General features: G+C 32.9%; 3 protein-coding genes and 1 long non-coding RNA gene across 5 annotated transcripts; 2 read left to right on the top strand and 2 right to left on the bottom strand.

Moving 5' to 3' along the window:
• Positions 1-1,631: 1,631 nt before the first annotated feature.
• LOC141660720 (uncharacterized) lies at positions 1,632-2,282 on the bottom strand. The gene has a single exon (XM_074467710.1). The coding sequence runs from the start codon at positions 2,280-2,282 to the stop codon at positions 1,632-1,634; it is 651 nt and encodes a 216-aa protein (XP_074323811.1).
• A 1,476-nt stretch (positions 2,283-3,758) lies between these two features.
• LOC141724852 (annexin D5-like) lies at positions 3,759-8,285 on the top strand. Of its 2 annotated transcripts, none has more exons than XM_074527137.1 (6): positions 3,759-3,914; positions 4,586-4,731; positions 4,898-5,116; positions 7,075-7,290; positions 7,375-7,464; positions 7,826-8,285. In XM_074527137.1, the coding sequence occupies exons 1-6, from the start codon at positions 3,839-3,841 to the stop codon at positions 8,030-8,032; spliced, it is 954 nt and encodes a 317-aa protein (XP_074383238.1). In that variant the 5' UTR covers positions 3,759-3,838; the 3' UTR covers positions 8,033-8,285. The 2 variants fall into 2 exon arrangements, with proteins under 2 accessions (XP_074383238.1, XP_074383239.1); XM_074527138.1 differs by having other exon boundaries at positions 3,765-3,914; positions 4,610-4,731.
• A 4,209-nt stretch (positions 8,286-12,494) lies between these two features.
• On the top strand, positions 12,495-17,552 carry LOC141724850 (annexin D5-like). Its single transcript, XM_074527136.1, has 6 exons — positions 12,495-12,652; positions 13,943-14,088; positions 14,236-14,460; positions 16,470-16,685; positions 16,778-16,867; positions 17,170-17,552. Exons 1-6 carry the CDS (start codon positions 12,577-12,579, stop codon positions 17,374-17,376), a joined length of 960 nt encoding a protein of 319 aa, XP_074383237.1. The 5' UTR covers positions 12,495-12,576; the 3' UTR covers positions 17,377-17,552.
• Positions 17,553-17,854: 302 nt separating this feature from the next.
• Positions 17,855-18,853, bottom strand: LOC141724851 (uncharacterized). The gene is made up of 3 exons (XR_012576915.1): positions 18,576-18,853; positions 18,371-18,476; positions 17,855-17,974 (listed from the first exon to the last, which is right to left on the bottom strand). It is a non-coding gene; the product is annotated as an uncharacterized LOC141724851 (long non-coding RNA).
• Between the last annotated feature and the right edge of the window lie 5,878 nt (positions 18,854-24,731).

The raw sequence follows: 24,731 nt of genomic DNA, 5'->3' as shown, positions 1-24,731 counted from the left end.
ATATTTTAAATGAAATAGTGCTTTCATATAATATTTCATAAAAACTAATAAATATTCTCAATGATTTAATTGCTAAAATATATAATCTTCAGAATTTTTAATAAAATTCGATTGGATTTAAATCAGAAAATAAAACCTGACCCGATCCGTTCCGATCCAAAAAAAGCCCGATAAAATCTGACTCAAGGGACTAAACTGGTTCTGATATTCTCAAAAAATCTGAACTTTTTAAGACCACGTCAAAACCAGTCTTTTATACTTTTCTAGACATAACTTCCTCCAAGAATATAATCTGCATTAGAACTCGAAGAGCGAGCTAATCAATCTATTACCCTGCTCCTAAATCATTTAACAAATACAATATCAATATTATTCAGAGATTCTAATACTCTCTCCTGCACGCACTCAGTCAACAGTTCCATCACAACTAAGAGCATCTCCAACCGAAGGAGCCCTTATCTAAAACAATCTAGCTGGAAGCCCAACAGTATCACTTTTAGCCAACCTATCTGTTTTTGAGCTCTCCAACCCACAGAAGCTGTTAGCTAAAAATATAGCCAACGCCATTTGCGTGGCTATATTTGCTGAAGCCATACAGATCTGTAGCATTGGACACCTCAGCTCCCGCTCTTTTCCTCCCGCTCTTCTACATTTGTTGCTTTCTTCTTCACTCCCGTCGATTTTTCCAAGCCAAGGTATGACTTCTTTTATAATTTATTTGTTTAATTTTTGTTTCAAATTAGGTCTATTATTGTGATTAGTGTATAATCAGGGGCTTTTAATCTGTGAAAAATTTGGAAAATTAAATTATAGCAAATTGTTTTTGTGTGTATAGAATTGATTTGTGAAGCAGCACACATGTTTGATTAATTGTCTCAAAGAAGGATTAAATTTTTTTTGTTGCTCAAGTAGTGAAGGAGTATAATAGGGATAATGGGATTTGTATTTCAGCAATTAGATAGTGTCCGGTTTTATATTTATATTAGTACTATAATTTCGACTTTAGGTATGATGAACAAAACATGTAGTTGAAATCATAGTAGAGATGGACAAAGAATGTAGTTATAATATAGGCAGACTATTGCAGACACTTGTTGAATTTGGACAGTGATCACATCTCTTGAATAAGCTGACTTGTTCATATATATAATTTTTGCAGGTGTCATAAAAATGTCCAACACTTTCATTTCCTTACTAAGTGACGGCACGTATAATGAAGCTGAGGAGATTTCGTACTCTCCAACACCCCCTTTAACGCAGGAACAGAGTCAACAAGTGCCAAGCAAACCGAAAAAAGGACGATCAAAGAATTTTTTAATTGAGGAGGACATGTTACTTTTATCTGGTTGGCTAAACGTTAGCTTGGATCCGGTTCAAGGCAACAATCAAACACAAACAACTTATTGGAACAGAATTTGCAACTACTTTCATGAAAACAAGACATTTGCAAGTGATCGGACGCCTACTTCGTTGTGTAATAGGTGGTCTGCAATTAACACATCTGTAAGCAAGTTTATTGGTTTTTACAACCAAATCAGTGGAAGAAATCAGAGTGGTGTTACTGAGCAAGATAAGGTACTACTCTCATCGCTTGTTTGTGAAAGATTATGCCAGGATTTCGCGATGTTAACTCAATATATTAGACTTTGTTTGCATATGATTTTGTCGGCCTTTTTTCTGTATTTAGTAGGTTGTAATCCAAAAAAGGAATGCCAAATCCACAAGTCCTCTGAAGCTATTGCTTCTAATATAATAGTTGGTTCACGAACATGACCTGAATACATACCTTGCCAAGTAGTTGGACAATTTTTCCACTTCCAATGCATACAATCGATGCTTCCCAATATTCCAGGAAAGCCACGCCGTTCGTTCTCTACCAATAATCTAGACACATCTTCCGCATTTGGTCGTCTCAAATATTCTGCAGCAAATATTTCAACAATTGCTTTAACAAACCTTTTTAAACTCTCTATTGATGTACTCTCGCCAATACGTACATAATCATCAACAGCATCAGCAGCCGTTCCATAAGCAAGCATCCTAACCGCAGCCGTCACCTTTTGAAGTGATGATAATCCACGAACTCCCAGAGCATCAGTTCTTTGAATAAAATAATTATCATGAGCTGTAACAGCTTCCTCGATACGTAAGAATAATGATCTGCGCATTCGAAATCTTCTATGAAATTGTGTTTCCGTGTATGTAGGTGTATCAGAAAAATAATCTTGATACAGTCTACCATGACCTTCTTCTCTATTTCGATCAATTATACGATGATTCATTACAGAACCACCGTGTTGTGAGATAGAGTTTGCTCTCTAACGCCGATGATGAAGGTGGACAGCAGCAATTCTCATTCTTTCTTGTTGTTCTTCTTCTTCAGCTTGCATAATGTCGAGAATCATCTGTGTGGTGTTATCCATCGATATAGAAGATTTTAAAGTGAGAATGAATTTGAGTTTGTGTTTTACTCAATCCCTTGTTTTACCAACTATTTATAACAAGTTCAAATATAGCCGTTGGAATATGACCGTTGGAAATATGGTCGTTGGAAATATGACCGTTGGAAATATAGCCGTTGTAATTTGAATTCAAAAAGTATTCAAAATAACAATAAAATAGTAGTTTCAAAATATAGCCAACCATTATAGCCAACCCCATTGGAGTCACACACCTTACAGGTTCAGCAAGTTTTAGCCAATCATTATTTTATACTATTATAGCCAACCATTATAGCCAACCCCATCGGAGATGCTCTAAGAATGACCTTATTTCCTTATTTATCGCTTATACTTATTGTATAAGCGAATAGATTGATTCCTTATTTATAATAGCCTTATTTACACGGTTAGAGCTCCTTTTCTCGTCCTCCTTCTTAACCCAACTAAGAGCCTTCCTTATACCTATAGGCCATGTTTGTTTCGTGGGATTATAATCCCGGGATAATAATCCGGGGATAACTAATCCCATCAAAATTAGTCTTATGGATTAAATAATCTTATCCTAAGTTTGTTTGGAAGGATTAAGTGTAGGATTGGAATATAATCCTTTAAAACTTTATCCTATGTTTGTTTTGTGGGATAGTATTTGGGATTGCAATATAGTCCTTTAAATTTTCCAATCCTATGTTTGTTTCATATGGGATAACAATGAGGGGAATTATAATTTTTTTAAAAATGACTTGTAGGAGGGGATAAAACAATACCTTCTTCCACCAAACATTAGATGGGATTATAGTCCTATCCTCTTCTCCAACAAAACAAACATAGGATAGGATAATTTAAAGGATTATAATCTTTGGATAACTCTTCACTAATTTTTTACAAAACAAATATGGGATTGGAAAATTTAAAGGATTATAATCTTATACCCTGCTTAATACCATTAAACAAACATGGCCATAATGTATGTCGAGTGAATTTCCGGGGTGCCATTAAAACATAAGCTCGAACTAATTAATCTCCAATAGATTATTTGTGGTCAAAATTATGGTAAGTATATGTTATAATTTTTGTCAAAAAAATAGTTTACAAAATTACATTTTGTTGAAATTAACGCTAAAAAGGTAAAATATTAAAAAATGATCATAAAAATACAATTTCACAACTCAATTAACTAAAGTATTAAGAAAACGGGGACAACCCAAAAAAAAAATATGAAAAGACAAAATTGCCCCCCCTGCAATTTTATCTTTTCTTGTATTTTTGTGGCATAAGTTAAAAACTAGCTGCTGAAATTTAGCGGGGTATACATTTCCCCTTACCGGTCACTAGAGAAATAAGTACATAGTATCGAAGTCAAATTTAATAGTTTACAGTATACTTGTAAGGAAAAAGGGATGGCAACAGCGAGTGTAGCGCCGGTGTTGACTTCACCTCGCGATGATGCCATTCATTTGTACCGCGCTTTCAAAGGTATCCTCCTCCTCCTCCTCGCTTCTCATTATACATCCCATCTTTCCTGTTTTATTTGTTCATTCATTTTGCTTATTTTTACTTGATCATCTTCTGGTTTATACTACTACAACTTCCAATATCAACTCCCAAGCACATTTCACACTATCTCAACTTAACTTCATGATTTAATGAAATCGGACTTCAACTTGCGGAATTATACTAGTTACCAAATGCTGTTACCTTTTTGAGTAATGATAGTATCACAAAAAATTGATACGGCTATATGATTTAATAGTTTTTATTGGCGTAAATGTAGAGATTCCATTTTTATTTAACTAATAAAAATCTAACACGTGTCATTTTATGGAACCAATTTTGTACTCCTTGTATTTTCCTTACTCTTTTTATGAAAATATAAGAGTAATACTATCAATTTTAAATTTATCATTGGAACTAAAAAGATTTTTCCTGTTTACATTCTTTTCTGTTAGGACAAGAATCCTGTGTGGTAAACAATAGAGTAAAAGGTGTGGATTAACCCTCACAAATGGTCCTAGACTTCATACAAGTCATGTATAAGCAATTTGTTCTTTCTCTCATTCTTTAATTACATCTGATTATCATCGGGTACTAAATAGCTCACTACAGGATTGAAATTTAAAATGATGATAGTCTGATTTCGTTCTTAGGTTTTGGTTGTGATACTGCTGCAGTGATTAATATACTGGCCCCTCGTAATGCTTCACAGCGTGCTCTTATTCAACAAGAGTATAAAACAATGTATTCCTCAGACCTTTCCGAGAGATTGTCTTCAGAGCTAAGTGGCGATGTCAAGGTACCACACTACTACATTACCTCTAATCATGTTTCTTACAAATTCATTAACAGCAGAATGACTTATTGTAATTTACTGTTTCGGTTCAGGAAGCATGGCTGCTTATGTATTATAAGTGTTTAGTTCTATCTTTAATTTTGTTAAGAAGATTACTTTATGATTTCAGAGAGCAGTTTTACTTTGGATGTATGATCCAGCAGCACGGGATGCCTCTGTTGTGCAACAGGCTTTATGTGGTGGCTCTATCAATCTCAAAGCTACAACAGAAGTTTTATGTTCTAGAACTCCATCCCAGATACAACATCTTAGACAACTTTGTTATTCAATGTTTACATGTTATCTTGACCATGCTATAGAACTTGAAGCATCTGGCGATCACCAAAAGGTAAGCACTCTCTCTGCATATCAGTTGTAAAAATGTGAAATTGAGAAAGGGGAACAATAAAATGTAATCTGTTAATCGTGCAAGGGGAAAAATGGATAATGCAGTATGACAATTGTGAATTAGGATACACCTTTGTGTTTGACAGTTATATGATTAAATAAAGTTATATGTCCTATCAGTTGTAGAGAAAATCAATCTAATTGCAGTATAAATGTTCTCTATAAATATTTTATACAATGATTAATAGACTTGGATTCTCTTTATCATTATAGGTGAATATATTCAATTCACTTGGAAGTTAATGAAAAACTATGATGAAACACCGAAAAATGTTAAATGAATGACAAATGGTCGATTTTAAGTGAGGAAGCTATATTTAACCAGCTTATAGCCTGTGTAAAGCACATTTGTTTTAAATGTTTTATTATTTAAATTTTAATATTTTATTTTCATTTTTTGGTTTTTATATTCATATTTTTATATATATAATTTTTTAATACTGTCTCTCTTACTTTTATCACATATTGGATATAATTACATAGTTAGTAAGAATGGAGCTGTTGACCTTTGGTAGTACTCTTGTATTATTCCTCTTGCTTTTAATATATAGGATATAATATAATATATTTGAAAATAGAGCATAAATTGCACTTTAAGCCTTATCAACCAGATTTTGCCTTAGCATTATCCCCCCCCCCCTCTATCTTCAGGTAATGATCTCAATTAAAAAGGGCAGGAGGACACTAAGATAGTATATTTTTAAAAAAAGATGGCCTGGATGTGACGGAGACATTGTGTCTGATAAGTGATAACTAATGCTGGACAATATATCGAAAACTAATGGTTGAAGAATGTTAATACTTATCATTGAGTTACTGCCCTTATAGTCCAAGACCTTTAAAATATATGTTTTTGATTTAAGGGTATAGTTGATATTTAACTGCATTTTCTTTTAGCAATATACTGAACGGTTATGAAAGAAAAAAAACCTTCAGACAAGAACTAGGGAAATTGTTTTAACACAGTTACACCTCAAATATCTGATGGAAGCTATCCAGTATGTAGGTCAACTTGCACTTAAGGTCATAGTGGAGCAGTTTTTGAGTCGATGGCATTATATATAGGAGTTAATGATTAAGACATCAGTTCTTGTTATGAATTTACTTTATATAATAAGTCACTAAAAATATCTGTAATATTAACAGTTCAATGATCATTGTGTTCTGGACTTCTGGTTCAGGCGATCTTAACTGCTTGCTCGTGGCACTTAAAGATCTCTAGTTTAATGGTCAAAATCCAAACTGGTTTTACTTGCTTGCTAACTAAACCAGTAAAAGAAACTTTTTTAGGTTGAGGGGGGAATGAATCAATTTTGATGCTTACTTGAGAATCGGACTCTAGACGACTAGACCGCTTCTAGCACGAGAAACAGTTTTGCCACCGCAGGGCCAGCTGTGATACTTCATCTTAAGCTATTTAGTTTTGCTGGCTATGTCATTATGTAAAAGAGTATAGCATATTAGAACTTGTGTCAAGTAGTGGTACATGACTTGTTCTTTTTTGGTTGATCAAAATGTGTAAAAAACTCCTTGGACTCCCTCCACAGAAAGAGAACAATTACTTTTATTTCTTTCTATATACGGATAGAGAAGTGGGTTTTAATCTTCTGAGGTGTATATTAAACTTTATAAGATTTTAATACTTAAAGTTGGAGAATACAATTGATGTTTGATGGTCATATTTTGCATTCAGATTTTATAGTTGAAACTTGAGAAACAAAAATATATCCCCCAAGGGTTGTTACTTGTTCGTACTTGTCCACGAGTATCATTCCTTTCATTTTATTCGGAATTTGATTCCACAAAATGCAGTTCTTATAAAATTCATTTAGGACTTGCAATCATTTTCTTCTTCATTTCTCTAAAGATAAATTATATAATTTCAACATTTCCGTACAGTTACTAATTGCATATATAAATGCACTGCGCCCTGAAGGCCCAGAAGTTAATAGATCTGTGGTAGAGAATGATGCCAAAGCTCTTTATAAAGCCGGGGAGAAAAAATTCGGAACTGATGAAAAGATCTTCATACATATTTTTAGCGAAAGAAGTAGGGCACATCTTGCTGCTGTCAGTACTACTTACCACAACATTTATGACACGGAACTGGAAAAGGTAACTTACTTAAGGGACATCGTCTGTTCTTAGATCGTCACGGATGCAACATTTACAAATGTATTGGTAAAATTTTTAATGCAGGCAATTAAAAAAGAAACGTCGGGGCACTTTAGGTATGGTCTACTAACTATCTTACGGTGTGCAAAGAATCCCGGGATCTACTTTGCTAAGGTACCGCTTTGTTGTTAATCTTCATGTAATGTGTTGGTCCCTTTTTTAATGGGTCTAGAGTAATTACTTCTGCTCCTCTTTTCTCTCCAAGGTTCTGTCCCAATACTTTGTATGTGAGTGGTGAGACTGAGTTTGGACTCAATATGACCAGAGTTTCTTTAATGTACCTGGCCTGGTACTCTTAGCCTAAATTACCTGGGATCCAAACCAGCTCGACTAAGTTGCTGTCATTTATTGTAACTTGTTGTTTCATTCAACTTGCCGCTAAAGATTTAGTTGTTATTGGTGAATATAAACAAACTCAACTTGCAATAGCTTATACAAATTGTTGTTGGGCACTTACAAATATTTACCATTGTAGGTACTGCACAAGGCTATGAAGGGCCTTGGAACTGATAATTCAACTCTCATTAGAGTCATTGTGACCAGGGCTGAAATCGATATGCAGTACATCAAGGCAGAGTACCACAAAAAATATGGGAAAACTTTAAATGATGACGTTCACTCGGAGACATCAAATCACTACAGGGCATTTCTCCTTGCTCTCTTAGGCCCCAACCATCATTGAAGGTGTTTGTGAGGGATCGCATTTGCAATCACTAAATTGTTGCAAATTTTAATGCCGGCTTACTTTAAAATTTATTTGATTTGATAAGTATATTTTTTGTTCATAAACCTTCCTTTTCCTAGTGGTGTAACCTTGCTTATTCTGGGGACGATGCTGTTGTCATGTTGTGTGTGTTTTGGAATTTATAAAGGGCATGTTTGGCTACACAAAAATAAGCTACTTATTCACTTATAAGTAATAAGTATTTATTGATGAGAGTTTGTCGACCCAGCTTATAAGTTGAATTTACAGCTTATAAGCTGATAAGTTGAATGTTATCAACGACGTATTTTTTCTCAACTTATTTTGATTTTTTGCCTTTTTATTAATTTTTGTTTTAAAATTTATCTTTTTACATGTTTTTCTAATTTAAAATTTACGAATTAAGATAATTATATTTAAAATTTATTTATTTTAGCTTAGTTAAGTAAAAAATATTCTGACATTTAACCAAACACTTATTTAACTTATAAATATTCATCTACTTGTCACTTATAAGTTACTTATTCATTTTAAATCACAAGTTACTTATTTTTATGATTTTCCAAACGGACACAAAGTTAGAGAATCCTACCGACTAAACTGTTTAATGGAGAGGAGAGGACCATATTATACTGCTTGGAAAAAAAAGAGTAATATTGGGGAAACAAAACTTTTTCTGAAACAGTTATAAATAATCTAACATTTGTTAAATATTAAGAAATTTAATTCGTGAGCATAATAGACGTATATAAATGGACTTTTGTATTATATGTCAGAAAAATTATCAATTATAAAATAATTTGATTTTTTTAACGTAATTGTGTGCAGAATCGAACATAACTGTTTTCTTTCTCATGAGAACAGGGATAAGCATAGCTGCATAACAGCATAAGCGTCATTGGCCATTTGGGTTTGAATTTAGCGAAGATGAAGCTAAGCTTAATAACATTCTCACTTGGGTCATTGTCAATTTGCCATTTGTCCACTCCAGATAAACACATACACACCCAGATAAATTAATCAAGATTCGTCCTTGGGATCGTCATTTTGTATTTGGCTTTTTAAATAATTTATAATTATAGACGAGAAATATGTGTTGATATTTTTTTATCGAGTTAACTCGTAGCCGCATCTATTAAAAGTTTGAAGCATAAGATTTTACTTTATAATATACTAGTTTACTGAGCCGCGCTTCGCAGCGGCCTTCTAAAATAATTTTTCATTTTTTGTTCTTTTTTATATTTCTTATCTAATCTTGCTTATTTGAAAATTATGAATAATAAATAAATATAATAAATTAAAAGGTTTGAAAAATCGTTTTCTCTTTAAACATTTTTATTCCAATGTGCCTCTCTATTTCACAAATTATCATAAAATTATATTAAGTATTTGTCAATAATTAATGTAATATTTTTTTTCTATTTAATAATATAAAAGTTTAAGAAAATTATAAAAAAAATAGATTAAAACAATTTGAAAGCCGACACCTTACCGTCCTCGTCTATATTAAGTTGTTTTAAAGAGAAAGAGGAGAATTGATATTAAACGGAAATTTGATAGAATATCAGTATGGTAAGTTGATTTAAATGGAAAGTATAAGTTTCAAGAGAATATTATGATGATAAATTGATTTCAAAAATCTAAATTAAATTTTTTGTAGAAACTTTAGGAGCATATTACGAAAGGAAGAGAATTGATATTAAAAGAAAATTTAAGAGAATATCAATATGGTAAGTTGATTTAAATGGAATGTATAAGTTTTAGGAGAATATTATGATAGTAATTGATTTCAAAAATCTAATTAAAGATTTTGTAAAAACTTTAGAATAATATCACGAACGATGATAGTATATTTAGGAAAATATAAGGTAATTGTAATTTTTGATATTTATTATTTCAAAAAATTGAGAAAATTTGAAAAATAGAATCAGACGATCTTAGATTTATTATTTCAAAAAATTGAGAAAATTAGAAAAATAAATGAAATGATCTTAGATGCGCCACATAAACGCCCCTGTCTTCTCCTTTATATAAGTTATGAGGTTTTGTTAAATGAATAAAGAACAATTAGATGAATTCTAATATAAATTAATATTATAATTTAGATAAAAATTAGTTTGAGTCACTCTCCCGTCAAACACAATACTATTAAAAAATTATTACGATTTGGATAAAAATTAGTTTGAGCCGCCCTCCCGTCAAACACAATTCTAATGAAAAATTATTATATTTTAGATAAAATTTAGTTTGTGTCGCCTTTCCGTCAAACACTATACCAATGAAAAAATTATTAAAATTTAGATAAGATTTAGTTTAATCCGCCCTCCCGTCAAACACATTACTAATAAAAAAATATATTATAATTTAGATAAAATTTAGTTTGAGTCGTCCTCCCGTCAAATATAATACAAATAAAAAATTATTATAATTTAGAAAAAATATATTTAAATATTGAAAAAATAAACATATGCAAAACTCTACAAATAAAGAATATTGTATTGGATATCTTTATATACACTCAAGAGCCAACGTCATGCAAAATTAAATAGAAAAAGAGGGTTAAGATAAACATTTTTAAAAATTTGTACATCGAGGATCTATCAGCCCCTTTTAACTCCCATGACCATGGTCTTTCATGACTTTTTGCATGCGGAGAACTGTTTAAATATCATACATATTTGAAGAATATTAATTTATATATAGTTGTTGATTTTTTTTTCTATTTTGAATATGTTAGTAGCAACTTATTTTTCTTTTCTATTTTGAATAAATGAAAATAAGTTTTAATTATTATAAGTATTCTCCGTTTCGAATATGTCAGTACAATTTTTTTATTTTGAATAAACTAAAATAATTTTTAATTATTATAAGCTTACCTAAAATTTAGGACTTTACACTCGAGAGCCGACGACCTGCAAAATTAAATAAAAAAAAAATCTTACAGTAAACAATATTAGAGATTTGTATGTAAAAGGTCTATCCACTTCTTTCTCTATGGTCGAATTGTTTAAATATCTTACATTTTCGAAGAATTTGCATTCATATATAGTTGTTGTAATTTATTTTTTATTTTATATTTCGAATTTGTTAGTAGTAATTTATTTTTCTTTTCTATTTCGAATAAGTAAAAATAAATTTTAATTATTATAAGTCTTTTCCATTTTGAATATGTTGGTAGCAATATTTTTTCTTTTCTATTTTGAATAACTTGAAATAAATTTTATTATAATAAGTTTGGAATAGAATTTTAATAAAATTCTACTTCTAAATAAACTTGAATTTTATTTCAACTTCTACATGAACTTGGATTTTATTTCTAAAATATAGAATCTAAATAAGGAAATTTTATACTCTATATAAACTTGGATTTTATTTCTACTTCTACATGTACTTGGATTTTATTTTCTAAAATATGGGACATAAATAAGGAAGTTCTAACGTTTTAGCGAACTTCAAATTTAAATAAGAAATTAAAAATTAAGTTATTTGAGAAAAATATAAAAATTTGTCTAAATAAATTCTAAATAGAATTGACTTCTAAATATTTATTATTTTTCCTATTAATTCGAATTGATTCGAATGAAGAAATTCTAAATATGATTGATTTCTAAATATTTATTATCTTCCCTATTAATTCGAAATAATTCGTATAAACAAATTATAAACAGGATTGACTTCTAAATATTTATTATCTTTCCTATTAATTCGAATGTATAAAAGGAAATTTAATTTTATTGAATTAAAATTGAGAAGTTCCAGAAAAATAAATAAATAATTTTCAGACGATTCTGGAGCAGAGATTTTCCTTTATATATATTAAGATTATTAAAATTAAAGTAATTTCTTATTTAGAAAAAAATTATAACAAATTAATTAAATTTGAATAATTATAAATTTTACAATATAATAGATGCTTATTAGGTAATAGTTAACTAGTGGAATCATAATAAAACGAGAAATGTTAGAGTTGTTAAAAGGGTTTCCGTAAGCATTCTTAAATACTAAGTTGTCGTAATTATACCGGTTATTTCCTCGTTGATAAAAAATACTTCTCGTACAAATATGAGTATCACATAAAATAACGACATGTGTTATTTGAAAATATTTTTGAATTCCTTTCGAGATATGTATTATTGCTCTAATAATATATCAAATAATAATTTAGTAATATAATATATCAGATTTTTAATTTTCAAAAAAAAATATTTAATTGATCCGAAATTACATGGAATTTGGGATTTATTTTGGAAAATTGGGGGAGGACACAGGGCTAGTCGACAGCGTTAAAGATCCGGACACGGAAACTAGTTAACGTTACCAGACAAACAACATGATGTTTGACTCGCAACAGTAGGTACGGGAAATAATAGTTTGGCCCACCACTCCCACCCAATTAATATTTGATGTTATATAACGCGCTTTCGCAACACTAATCTACATCTGCTTTCTTTCTTTCTTTGCGGATAAATAGAATAAATAAACCCCCTACAACAAATAAAATTTTGAAAACTCAAAGAAAAAGAATGGCAACAGTGAGTGTACCACCGGTGTTAACTTCCCCTCGTGATGATGCTATTCAACTCTACCGTGCTTTCAAAGGTATGTCATGTCTCGTTACTATAACATCGATCGTGGAAAAGTTCTTCCTCTAATCTCGAGGTTTTAGAGTATTTAGTTTCTTGAGGGTCTGTTCCCCCTTCTTCATGTATGTATAGTTGTGCTGTAGTTAGTTTTTTGAATGTTTGTCTTTATTTGTTCATCATGATTATTTCTAAGTTTTGTTTTTTTTTCGTGTTCTGTGTTCTATGATTTTTTTTCTTTTCTTATTGATCTTGGTTTCTTTTAAAATGCGTTCTTGAATAATGTTCAGTTATAAGCTTCATATGTGCTGTTTTAGGTATTTTTTTCATTTTAACTATGGAAAGAAAAAGTACCCCTGTTTGCCATTTTTTTGGGTTTAAAGTACAAGTTTACTATGGATTTCGATTTATTTGCACTGGAACTTGAAAAGTTGTTGAAATTGGATTTCATTCTTGGACAATCTGGTTATATATAGGATTAGTTTTAGGGTCTTTTGCTCCAAACACAAATCCTTATAGATTTTTTTGGCTTTGATCCGTAAATTATAATATTGCATCAAATTACCAATATTTAGGATAATTTTAGCCAATTTATCATAATGTACTACATTGGCTCAAAAAACCACACGATTTTACATACAGGATATGCATGTCGCTAAGATGCCAACAGATGGTGATACATATTTAAAAGCATGTATACTGTGTATCATTGCTGAAAATTATGGATCTGAGAACCAGGCTTTGCGCGGGTCTATTTTTGCATCTCCCATTTTAATTGGGTTTTGCAATGTAAATTTTGGCCATTTTCTCAATTTGTGTTTTTTAGCGCACGCTTCTTCGAGTTGTGGTAATTAGGATATTCTCCTGTTTTAGCGGGTTAAAGAAATTATTCCTGTTTTGATCAAAAATATATTCTGAAAATGAACATAATAATAGTTGTAGATAAACCCTAGCAACACTTGAGTGATCCTAAACATCATACTTACAATAGCTACATCTTTTATTTGAGCAATTGATTCTTGTCCCAGTCTAATATTAGATCATTTTTATTTAATACCAAGTCAATGACGTATCAATTTGTTTAATAAAATCTATAAAATAAACGAATCTATAGAATATTCTGAATTTTAGGTCTAAATTTTAAATTATTTGATGCTGCAAGTGTAAAAGCGTACCATCTATTTTTCTATCCCTGCCCAAAATCATTGCTATTTGTTATGCGAATTGAATAAATTAATGGATAGGCTAGGCAACTACGGGGTTGTATTTAAATGTGGGCCAAATGGTTGATTATTTACCTGCTTCTTAGGATTTGGCTGTGATACTGCTGCTGTGGTAAATATACTGGCCCATCGTAATGCTTCACAGCGTGCTCTGATTCAACAAGAGTATAAAGCAATGTATTCTTCAGACCTTAACAAGAAATTGTCTTCGGAGCTAAGTGGCGATGTGAAGGTACAACATTAGGCTAGTAGAATGTCTAGTTATGTTCACTGTTATAGTGTGCTGCATGTTTTCCTGCTCATAGTGCGTAGCTGCTTTTATATAGTAACTTACATTAATTTTGTAATATTGTTAAGAATTACTACTTATTGATGTCAGAGAGCCGTTCTACTTTGGATGTATGATCCAGCAGCCCGGGATGCCTATGTTGTGCATCAGGCTTTAGGTGGAGGTGGAAGCACAATCAATCTCAGAGCTGCTACAGAAGTTTTATGCTCTAGAACTCCATCCCAGTTACAACATCTCAGACAGCTGTACTATGCAATGTTCACGACATACCTTGAGCCAACTCTAGAACTCCAAGCATCTGGCGATCACCAAAAGGTTACTTTTATTCCTTAATACCCCTAAACATTTAAAATACTTCCCGTGATCTGAAAATGCACATTCCTTGCCATTTTGTTGTAGACATAAAGCAGACTAGAATCTGATGTAGACTTGTCAAGTTTTAAAAAAAACTTATCGTGGTATATGGAGCAGGATGGTAATTTTGAAACTGGAATACTATTGTATCTTGATAGTTGGTAAATTTAAATGAATTTATGTACCATGGCTGTTATACAATAAACTTTTCTTGGCAATGTATAAGTGTCTACACTTATTAATCTCTTATACCATCCTCAACATGCTTTAGTACTCTATCGCATTGGTAAATTTACCTGCTTGTGGATGGAAATTCCAGATGAAGCACCGGAAAATGTCAGTAATACATGAAGTGCTTGACTGCAAGTGAGAAAACTATAAGTATTTTGAAATCTGGAGTATGAGTATGATTGCATTCTTCAAGACTATTAAACAGATTTTACTTGTGCATGATATTCTTCAATCTACAAAGGAAGATCTAACTTACAAGTGCACTTTTTATGATATATTTGAGAAAGTATAACTTAGAGCAACTCCAATACAGTCCTAACATGTTCCTTAAAAATATTATTATAAAAATGAATCCTAGTGTTTTAAGATTTTTAAATGCATAACTAAATTTAAATATAATTAATAAAATATTACTAGGATACACTTATAAGTGTATCCTAGTAATATTTTATTATTATATTTAAATTTAGTTATGCATTTGATATGGAGGAGATAGAAATTATTTTTTATTTTTAAAATGAAGCTAAAGAATCACTAATGGTTACTTATAAATAAGGCATGGGTGGAGGATGCTAACTTTTTAAGAAAGCACGAGGATGCTGTTGTAGCTCTATTTTATACAAGATTCCTTAAATTTTAGTTTAGGATCTTAAATAGGTAACTTGTTGGAGTTGCTCTTAGTTGTGACAAAGATATTTTATTTGAGAATTGAAGGCATGTGAATTTGTTAAAGCTAAAGGTTACTCGGACTCGGCTAGAAGTTTCTGACACGGACACGTGTCTGAGTATCGGACTCGGCAACTTTTTGAAAAATATACATGTTTTTGGCCTTAAATAAGTGTCTAAGTCCGAGTGTCGAGTGTCCGACACGGATACTCAAAGGTAAATTGAAGAGTCCGAGTAACATAGGGTTAAACAATGCTAAAAACGAGTCAATAAATTGCTAATCTTATATAGTTCTGGAATCTGTTCCATTTTTAGTATTTTCACATAAATCCATGGATAGTCAATATTTCACCAGCAACGTAGTAGCTGAATGGTAATGAATGAAAAGAAAAACTTTAAGTGCTCAAGAACTAGAGTAGTTGGTAATCTGTTATGAACACAATTAGCACCTCAAGGCATCTGGAGGCAGTCTTTTCAAACAGGGCTATTTTTAAAAAATTTACTCTAATATAACGTGTTATTAAAACATAAATTTAAATGTTACTATAACATTATCGGGATAATCATCTCTAGTTCCGCTGCCCAACTTCTTGTTTCTTGTTTCTAAGGGCCTCCAACATTTATAGTCAAACTGCCTTTATTTAAACAGTAAAATTTAAATCTGTATGGTTCCAAATGATACTTAGGCCAAGTACCTTAAATAAACCGCGTCTTTGATTCCCTTAAAATAGTAACAAAATTTAAATCTGTATGGTTCCAAATGATTTTTTTAATGATTTCAGAGAGAGTAGTGAACTAAAATTTGTTATGTGCACATCCGTTCTAATAGAAAATTTAAGTTAGACAGGAAGAAGCAATTGACTTTAGACGTTTACAGTTTATATACAAAATCTGGAGTTAAAGCATGACAAACAAAAAGAAACATATGTCCCGTGTTTCAATCTTGTTGTCCGAATATCCGTTCCTTTCATCTTGTCCTGAATTTGACTGTGCACATATAGTGTGTATACTCATTAAATTATTTAAGAATTTTCTATCTGAAAATATGGTTATTGATTTAAGTCTCCTTGCAGTTGCTACTTGCATATATAACTACCCCTCGCCACGAAGGCCCGGAAGTTGATAGATCTATGGTAGAGCATGATGCTAAAGCTCTTTATAAAGCTGGGGAAAAGAAATTGGGAACGGATGAGAAGACCTTCATACGTATTTTTAGCGAAAGAAGCAGGGCACATCTTGCTGCTGTTAGTGCTACTTATCACAACATTTATGACAGAAAGCTGGAAAAGGTGAACTTTCTCCACGAACATTGTCTCTGTTATACATTGTCATGGCTTCAGTGTCCTCGAAAGAATTTCTTAACTTTTTAAAAATACTGCAGGCGATAAAAAATGAAACATCAGGGAACTTTGAGTATGGTCTTGTGACTATCTTACGGTGTGCAGAGAATCCCGGGATGTACTTTGCTAAGGTACTGCTTTATAGCTATCCTTCATGTACGTTGATTGTGCTTATTTCTACCAGGGAGAAGAGTTACTTTTGCTCTTTTTCTTCTGAGGTTGAGTATAATAGTAGTTGTACCTATCCCAGGCTTAGATTCACCTGGGATCCAACCCGGTTTGACTAAGCCGCACTCTCGATTATTTTATAGTTACATTTTACTGCATTGAACTTCCTGCTAAAGATTTAGTTGTAATAGCCGTTATGTTCAAATTAATTTAGCAAATAGGTTAAACAGGTTGGTGTTGGGAGTCTTACAATATAGTTTTGTAGGTACTGCGCAAGGCTATGAAAGGCATCGGTACTGATGACTCAACTCTCACTAGAGTAATCGTGACAAGGGCTGAAATTGATATGCAGTATATCAAGGCAGAGTACCACAAGAAATATGGGAAGACTTTGAATGATGCTGTTCACTCAGAGACATCAAGCCATTTCAAGGCCTTTCTCCTTGCTCTCTTGGGCCCCACCCATCACTGAAAGGTGTTTGTGAATGTGATTTGCATATACAGATTTGTTGCAGTTGTTTGTTTATGCTGGTTTCTATTAGTTTCTAATGACTACTATTATGTGTCCAAGACCTAACTTTGTAATAGTGAAAGGCATTGGTACATTTATGCTGGTTTTTACTGCCCATGAGTCGGTTTGTTTCATTATTCATGGCATACTTGGTACGTTAATATTTGTTGGCCACATGAAATATTTAGCTTATTCAACAAATTAAACACTAGCAAGTTTTACATATAAATATTAGTATGCAATAATCATCTCATAGTTCTCCATTCCAGAGATCCTCGACTGACTTTGATAGGGCCAAATTCCGAGACATACATCTCCTAAAGGTTTGCTCTGCTCTGCGGGATCTCAGCAATCTTGGACTCTTCATCACTCAACTCCCAGTCAAATATTTCCATATTTTGCTTTTGTCTCTCTTTGTTGAAGTTCTTGGTCACAATAACCACCCCTTGCTCGTAAGCCCATCTCAAAGCCACTTGAACTACAGATTTACCTTTAGACTTTGCAATTTCGATTAGAACCTCAGATTCTAGGACTCCTTTAGGTCCCCAAACAGCTCCTCCTGCTCCAAGAGGAAAATAAGCAGATATCATAATTCCGTTTGCCTGACAGAACTTCTTAAGCTTCAACATGAAGTGTCGGTTCTTGGTTGTGTCACGTACTCCTCCAAGAGGAGATTCCGTCCAAAAAATCTTACACCAAAAACGCTTTGGTAGGAACTAGTGTCTCTAAAGTACACCTTGAACGTGGGACAAGGTTCTGAAAATGTTGCTCAACTGTTCGTTTCAAGGTTTCACATAACAGATAATCTCGCTTGGTTTTCTAATTCTTTCGATAATATACAGTTTATGTAACAAAGTGCACAACTGAAGTGGAACAATTTGGCAAAGAATAAAAAGGCAAGTTCAAAGATGAAACTGATCACGTGTCATTATATAGATTGTAATTTCGAACTTACTTGATTAATTGCCGGAGGAATCTTAACCAAAGAAAGAATATCAGCAAGTTTCTTGTTCACTGGCCAATGTATAAGATACTGATCAAGATACTCCAATTTCATGTTCCTGCAAGACAAGAACAATTGTGAACAATTTCTTCTACAAGGACATATAGAATCCTTTTTGTTTTAAAATGAAAATGAATAAGCGGCGCATGTGTGTTACTGCAGAGTCTTCTGAAGAGCCGGGAGGACATGATCGCCATGATTATCGGTGCACCAGAGCTTTGAGGTAATGAAGACTTCGTCACGAGACACCAGAGCTTTGAGGTAATGAAGACTTCGTCACGAGACTTTATCAAACCAAGAATACGAGCTTGAGAAATAGCTTCACCAAGAGCTTCCTCTGGTAAATAGAAGCAGTATCAAACATCCTATAACCAAGTTGAATTGCTTCAACCACTGCTTTTAGGACTTGTTCTAATGTTAGAAAGGGGATAAGAACCTGTGCCCAGTCCCAAAACTGGCATAGTCTCGCATTTCCGGAGCGGAGACCAACTTCTGGAATACTTTGTAAAACCATCTTTTAGTTGGTATTACCTGCTACCCACTAGTGCCAAGCTTTGGTTGTTATCATATATGATATGGTCAAGTTATAAGAGTTTAGATATTATAAGTACTACGAGTGCCGCACAAGAGTCACAATAATTCGCGATCTGATCTATTTTAGAACCTGAAGGTCTCATTTTGCCTTTTCGGCTACAAGAAAAAAAGAAATAAACTTGTATGCCCATAATCTCATTCTTTTTGTATAACACAAAAGGATCTTTATTTGAATCAGATCAGGGGCACACATTTGGTTGCGACAACCCTAACTACAGTATTGCTTCTCGTGGGGAACTAGAATACAGACAAGATTCTAGGATTTTGGCGTACTTACTTTCATTCATATTCGGGTTTGTCCGCGCCAAATTTTGTTCTCACGTAGGCTGTAATTGTATTCTCGGGTAGACTTGACAATTCGTTTATATCGTATACTTTCGTGTCGTGTATTTTCGTGTTTCTTATACTTAAATATCAAACACAAAACCGACATGTTTAGCGTTCGTGTACATTCGTATTCGTGTATTTTCGTTTCGTGTCGTTTCGTGTCGTGTATGTACTGTTAATTAAATATTAATATATATTAAATTTAATTTTAATATAAATTAAAATATAAGATTTTTAGGTAAAGAAATATAAAATATTTGAAAAATATATATTTAGATCTCAATTCAATACAATATAATGAAATAAAATAATATTTTAAAAATAAATATGCACACATTTATTATAATTATACATATATTTATAAAAATATTAAAATTTATTTATAATATTTATTTATATCGTATACTTCGTGTCATGTCGTGTACTTAGGTTAAACACAAAATCGACACTAAATCTCAACCGTGTACTTTTGTGTTCGTGTATTTTCGTGTCGTGTACTAAAAATGCAAATACAAACACTAAATTTTCGTGTCGTTTCGTGTCGTGTAAGTCGTGTAGTGTCCAAAATTGCCGGGTCTAGCTGTAGGCATAGTATTGCAAGTATTTAAATTTCTATGTCCCTAAGTACTTCTTCGTTCCCCCCTTACCCTTTTAAATGTTGAGAAAGTGTAAATTAGTAGAAAAAATAAGAAAAATTAGTAAAGTAACGAGACTGATAAATATTTAATTGAAATTTTGAAGGATTGATAATAATCCATGATTTTTACAAGATTTTTGTTGATTTTAAATATTCGCGAATTTTGACGGAGTTGAAAAAAAAATCTTGCAGAGTCTTTATGATTTTGTGAAGTTTTTTAGAAATCCTTCAAAATCTCATCTATTTTGGTGAGATTTCAAAAGATTAAAAATGTACAAATCCATCAAAATCCACATATTTTTCAAATAAAATAAATTATGGATTTTTGAATACCATCATATTTCAGTGGAATTTTTAAAATCTAAATTGAATACCCTAGGATTTTTTTAAATTTAAATTATATACACTCAGATTTTAATGAATTTTTTACGATCCAAATTGAATACCTCCAGATTTTGGAGGATTTTTCAAAATCTAAATTGAATACCCATGAACTTTGAAAATCCTTAAAAATTCTTTAAAATCTGGATTGAATACACCCTCTTCGTCTAAGATAGGTAGCAGTGGATGTGATTACCTTTTATGTTAGGTCACACACACTGTAGAGGGGGTGAATACAGTGTATAGTACACTCAAATCGAACTTTAAGAACTTAAGTAACAGAAAACAAACTTTATTGAAACAATAAACTCTGTTACAGTATGGAACTGTTACCTCTCAGTGATGAACAATATCATGAGAGCTGCTAGGGTTACAATGAATAATCTTCTCGAATTATGATAACACTTATAGTGTAAACCCTATGTCTGTGTTTATATACTACACAGTTACAAGATAATCGCTAATTGATATGGAATATAATTCTGCTTCCTAAAATATATCAATCAGATATCTTTTCTTCCAAGTATTCCATTCTTCACGGAATTCCTTCTTCATGCATATCTCTTCTTATGTTTATCTTGATCTTCTTTCCTTTAATCAGCTACTGTCCTTATCTGATCGTCCTTCAGCACTTAAGTTCTGATATCTATCTTCTGATGATTATCTCCTGATAACATAAGTACTGATATCCTTAAGTCCTGACTTCCAGTATAAGTACTGATCAACAGTTAAGTACTGATTTATCCTGTTCAAGTAAGATCTGAAAGCTAAACATAAAACATATTAGCCATGACATTATCAAATATATCTAACAATCTCCCCCAACTTGTAAATTAGCATAATATACAAGTTTAACAGATATTTGATGATGTCAAAAACATTAAGTACAAATGCATGAGAATTAGACTAGATAACTACAACTTACAGTCCTTAAAACTTTACCAATATTCAACTTCTGATAACAACTTCAGTCTGTACAAATATCAGAATTTAAGCAGTTGTAGATCTTCGACTTGGTTTCATCATCTGATCTCTCTGATGTTAGGAGTTGTTCTGAGATAGTTCTTCAACAAACATTTCTCAGCATATCTGAGTTCGTCAATCATTCTCCTTTTGACATCTTTAAGCTCTGCAGTATCTTCACCAGTTTGAAAGATTGCAGTTCTGAGATCATTGATCTTTGCTTTTCTCAACTCCTGATCTAGTCTTATGACATAAGCTTTGTCAGACTCCAGATTGAATTCAAGTCCCTTAATACCAAGATATGTTCTGATTTGTGCAGTATTAGGCTTCATATCAACAATATCACCATTGTGATCTCTGTACTTTGGAACATATGTGCTGTCAGACTTAACAGAATAAAGCCTTTTCTGTCTCTGAATTTGTTCTTTTAAGTAGTTCGCAGCAGTCCCTGTTATTCTGTCATCCACTTGAAGTAAGAAAAGTACATGCTCCAATTCTTCAAAATACTTCAATGGAATGATATTTTGTCTTATATGATAAACCCTACCATCTGTCATGAAATACAACATGATGTATTCTTTCAAGTAGGTATGGTAAACCATCTGTACAGATTCCAGTTGATTCAATCTCTCAGGAGTTGCTCCAATACCTGGTTCACTCAAGGAAGTTGGATCATTGGTAGTGTTGTGTACTCTTCTTTCATCAGCACTTCCCAATCCAGTTTTATCTCTTGCTTCCTTTCCAGTAACTACTCTTGCTTCAAAACCACTTGCAGTAGTCTTCAAAGATTGAGTCTGTTTTGCTTTAGTGAATCCTGGTAGGAGTGTCTTTGATCTATCTTCTGATATCAAGTTAACTTGAGCTGTGTCAGAGGTTACTTGCTTCTTTTGAATATCAGAACTTACAATTTCTTGACTCTGAACAACTTGAGCCATGTCAGAGGTTGTTTTGAGAACTTTTCTTGAAGTCAGAGCAAGATCATCCTTTTCATCAGTAATTTCTTCATCCTCAGGAGGTACATAAACCTTGATAGGTTCACCAACCTTTTCTTTACCCTTGGATCTTGGATCTATCTGTGGTTGTGATCTAGCCAATGTTGCTTCAGTATGTGTCCTTTCTTTGATCACAATGCCTTTGAGTTTTGGAAGTGACTTTTTACCAGGAAGTGACTTTTTACCAGAAGCTTCAGATTTGGATGTGACTTTCTCTGATTTAAGTCTGGCTTCTTCTTCCTTTAAACTTTCCAAGTCCATTCCTGGATTTTCTTGAAGAAATAACCGTCTTGACATTTCCTCATCAAGATCTAAAAGTTCATCAGAACTTAACTTTTTACCAGCAGCAGAACTTATTCTTTTCCCAGTATCAGAACTTGTCCTGTGACTAGCTTGTCTTGATGTAAACCTTCTACCTTGACTATGACCGCTACCCATTCCAGAGTATCCTTGGTCATCATTTCCATCATCCTTTCCTTGCAGTGTCTTGTTAGTTTTGCATTTGGACTTAATTACCTTCTCCCCCTTTTTGGCATCAGCAGGTAGTAAAAGAGAGATAAGTAATTCCACTGAGGATTGGATTTCAGTAAGTTGCGATTGCTGAGAAGCTTGATTTGTCAGAATTTCATCAATCTGAGCTTGTTGATGATCTTGAGTCTTCTCAATATAAGCAATCCTGTCAATGGTAGGTTGGAAGAACTTTTTCTTATCAATTTTCCAAACTTGTTCTTGTTTGATAAAGTTCTCCTGAATCTTGTGTAGCTCTGCATGAGTAGTTGAATGAAGACCTTGTAGATGTTTAGTACTCAATGTAGTGACCCTAAGCTGGGTTTTAAAATCATCAGAATTTAACATTGCATCAGCTTTAGTCAAGTGCTCAGCAAGATGTTTTTCAGTTGGAACACATGAAACTGAGTTCCATTCCTTAGTCCACTCCTGACCTGCAGGAGTTTCACTCCAAGGTACTGGTGCTTCCCCGGTAATAAACTGCTTAACAAATTCAGACTTGGGAAGAGTCTGTTGAGGAGTATGTCCGGAAGGACCTGCTGCATCAGTATCTACAACATGAGCAGTTGGAGCAGCATCACCAGTATCTCCAGCATGTGCAGCATCAGAACTTAAAGAATCAGTATCTTCTGATAAGACAACAGTGTGAGTAGCAATGGAGGCTTCAGTATCCTCTAATTGCTGATCTTGTTCTAAGTTCTGATCAACAGCCATATCCTGATGCTCACCTAAATTCCGATCATCAGCATCTTGATGCAGATAAGGTGTTGTTGATAACTCTGGAGTTTGAACAGCATCAGTAACAGGTGTTGTGGAAGGAATATTTGTTGTTGGAGCTTCTAAGAGAATTACTGCAGGCACAACCAAGTTTTGAACATCAATATCAGCACTTGTGCCTGGATCAACAGAAGACACAGAGGGTGTGTTAGCCTTTTCAGAAACAGCTTCCTGAGATGGAGTTGATGGAGAAGAAGTGACTGGAGCAAATTCCTTGTCTTGTGAGATCAGAGATTCCTGATCCCCTTCCTTAGCTGCTTCCTCTTCATCATCTGAAACTCTAAAAGGTGGGGTTGAGGAACTGACTAATTGAGGTTCATCAGTACAAAAAGTATATATAAGTTGACAGAATCTAGCAAAATAGACAATATTTCTATCCTCTGTCATCCTATCCCCAATAGAACCAATTATTCCAGTTGCAAAATCAAAATGAGTTTGATGGATAATAGCATACCCTATGTGCTGACTCAGAATTAGGATAGCATCAAAATTCGAACATTTGTTCCCAAAAGCTTTGGTGATGTAGTCAAAGAAGAAACTCCATTCTCTTCTGATATTAGCCCTTTTTAACTGCCCAAGCTTTGCCAAACTCTTTTCATATCCCAAATCAGCCATTAACTCCTGAAGTGCTGATTCCTCTGGAGTTGAAAAAGTACAATTGTCTGGGAGATGTAGAGCTTTGCGTATTGTACCAGGAGTGACTGCATAAGATGAATCACCCACTTCAAAAATAATACTGGGAGTGCCATGTTTACCACCATCATCAAAGTGCCCAGTCCGCCAAAATATCAGAACTTGTTGACTTGAAAAGACTTCAGGCTGAGTTAATGCATACCCAATCTCACTGTGTGCAAGAAGATCTTGCACAAAATGCAATTCAGATGGAGCTTCAGCATGATTAAGAATTGCAGCGTAGTTATTTGGAATAAACTTAGCTCCATCAATGATTAAATCCTTAGGTGCCATGTGAAAAATTGAGATTCAAAAGTGCCTGTTAGGTGTTTGATAAGATGGTTGTATGAAAAACCAGGTGAGAAGAAAAAGAGTAAAAGTAAGTAAAGAGAAAAAAATACGAAGGAAATAAAAGATTAAAGAAATCCTCTCTCTGTTGTACTTATACTCTGAACAAAAATGT

This window comes from Apium graveolens, chromosome 5, assembly GCF_009905375.1.
Source record: "Apium graveolens cultivar Ventura chromosome 5, ASM990537v1, whole genome shotgun sequence".
NCBI classification, from domain to species: domain Eukaryota; kingdom Viridiplantae; phylum Streptophyta; class Magnoliopsida; order Apiales; family Apiaceae; genus Apium; species Apium graveolens.
The sequence above is the reverse complement of the archived record's forward strand: the minus strand, read 5'-3'. Positions and strand labels throughout refer to the sequence as shown.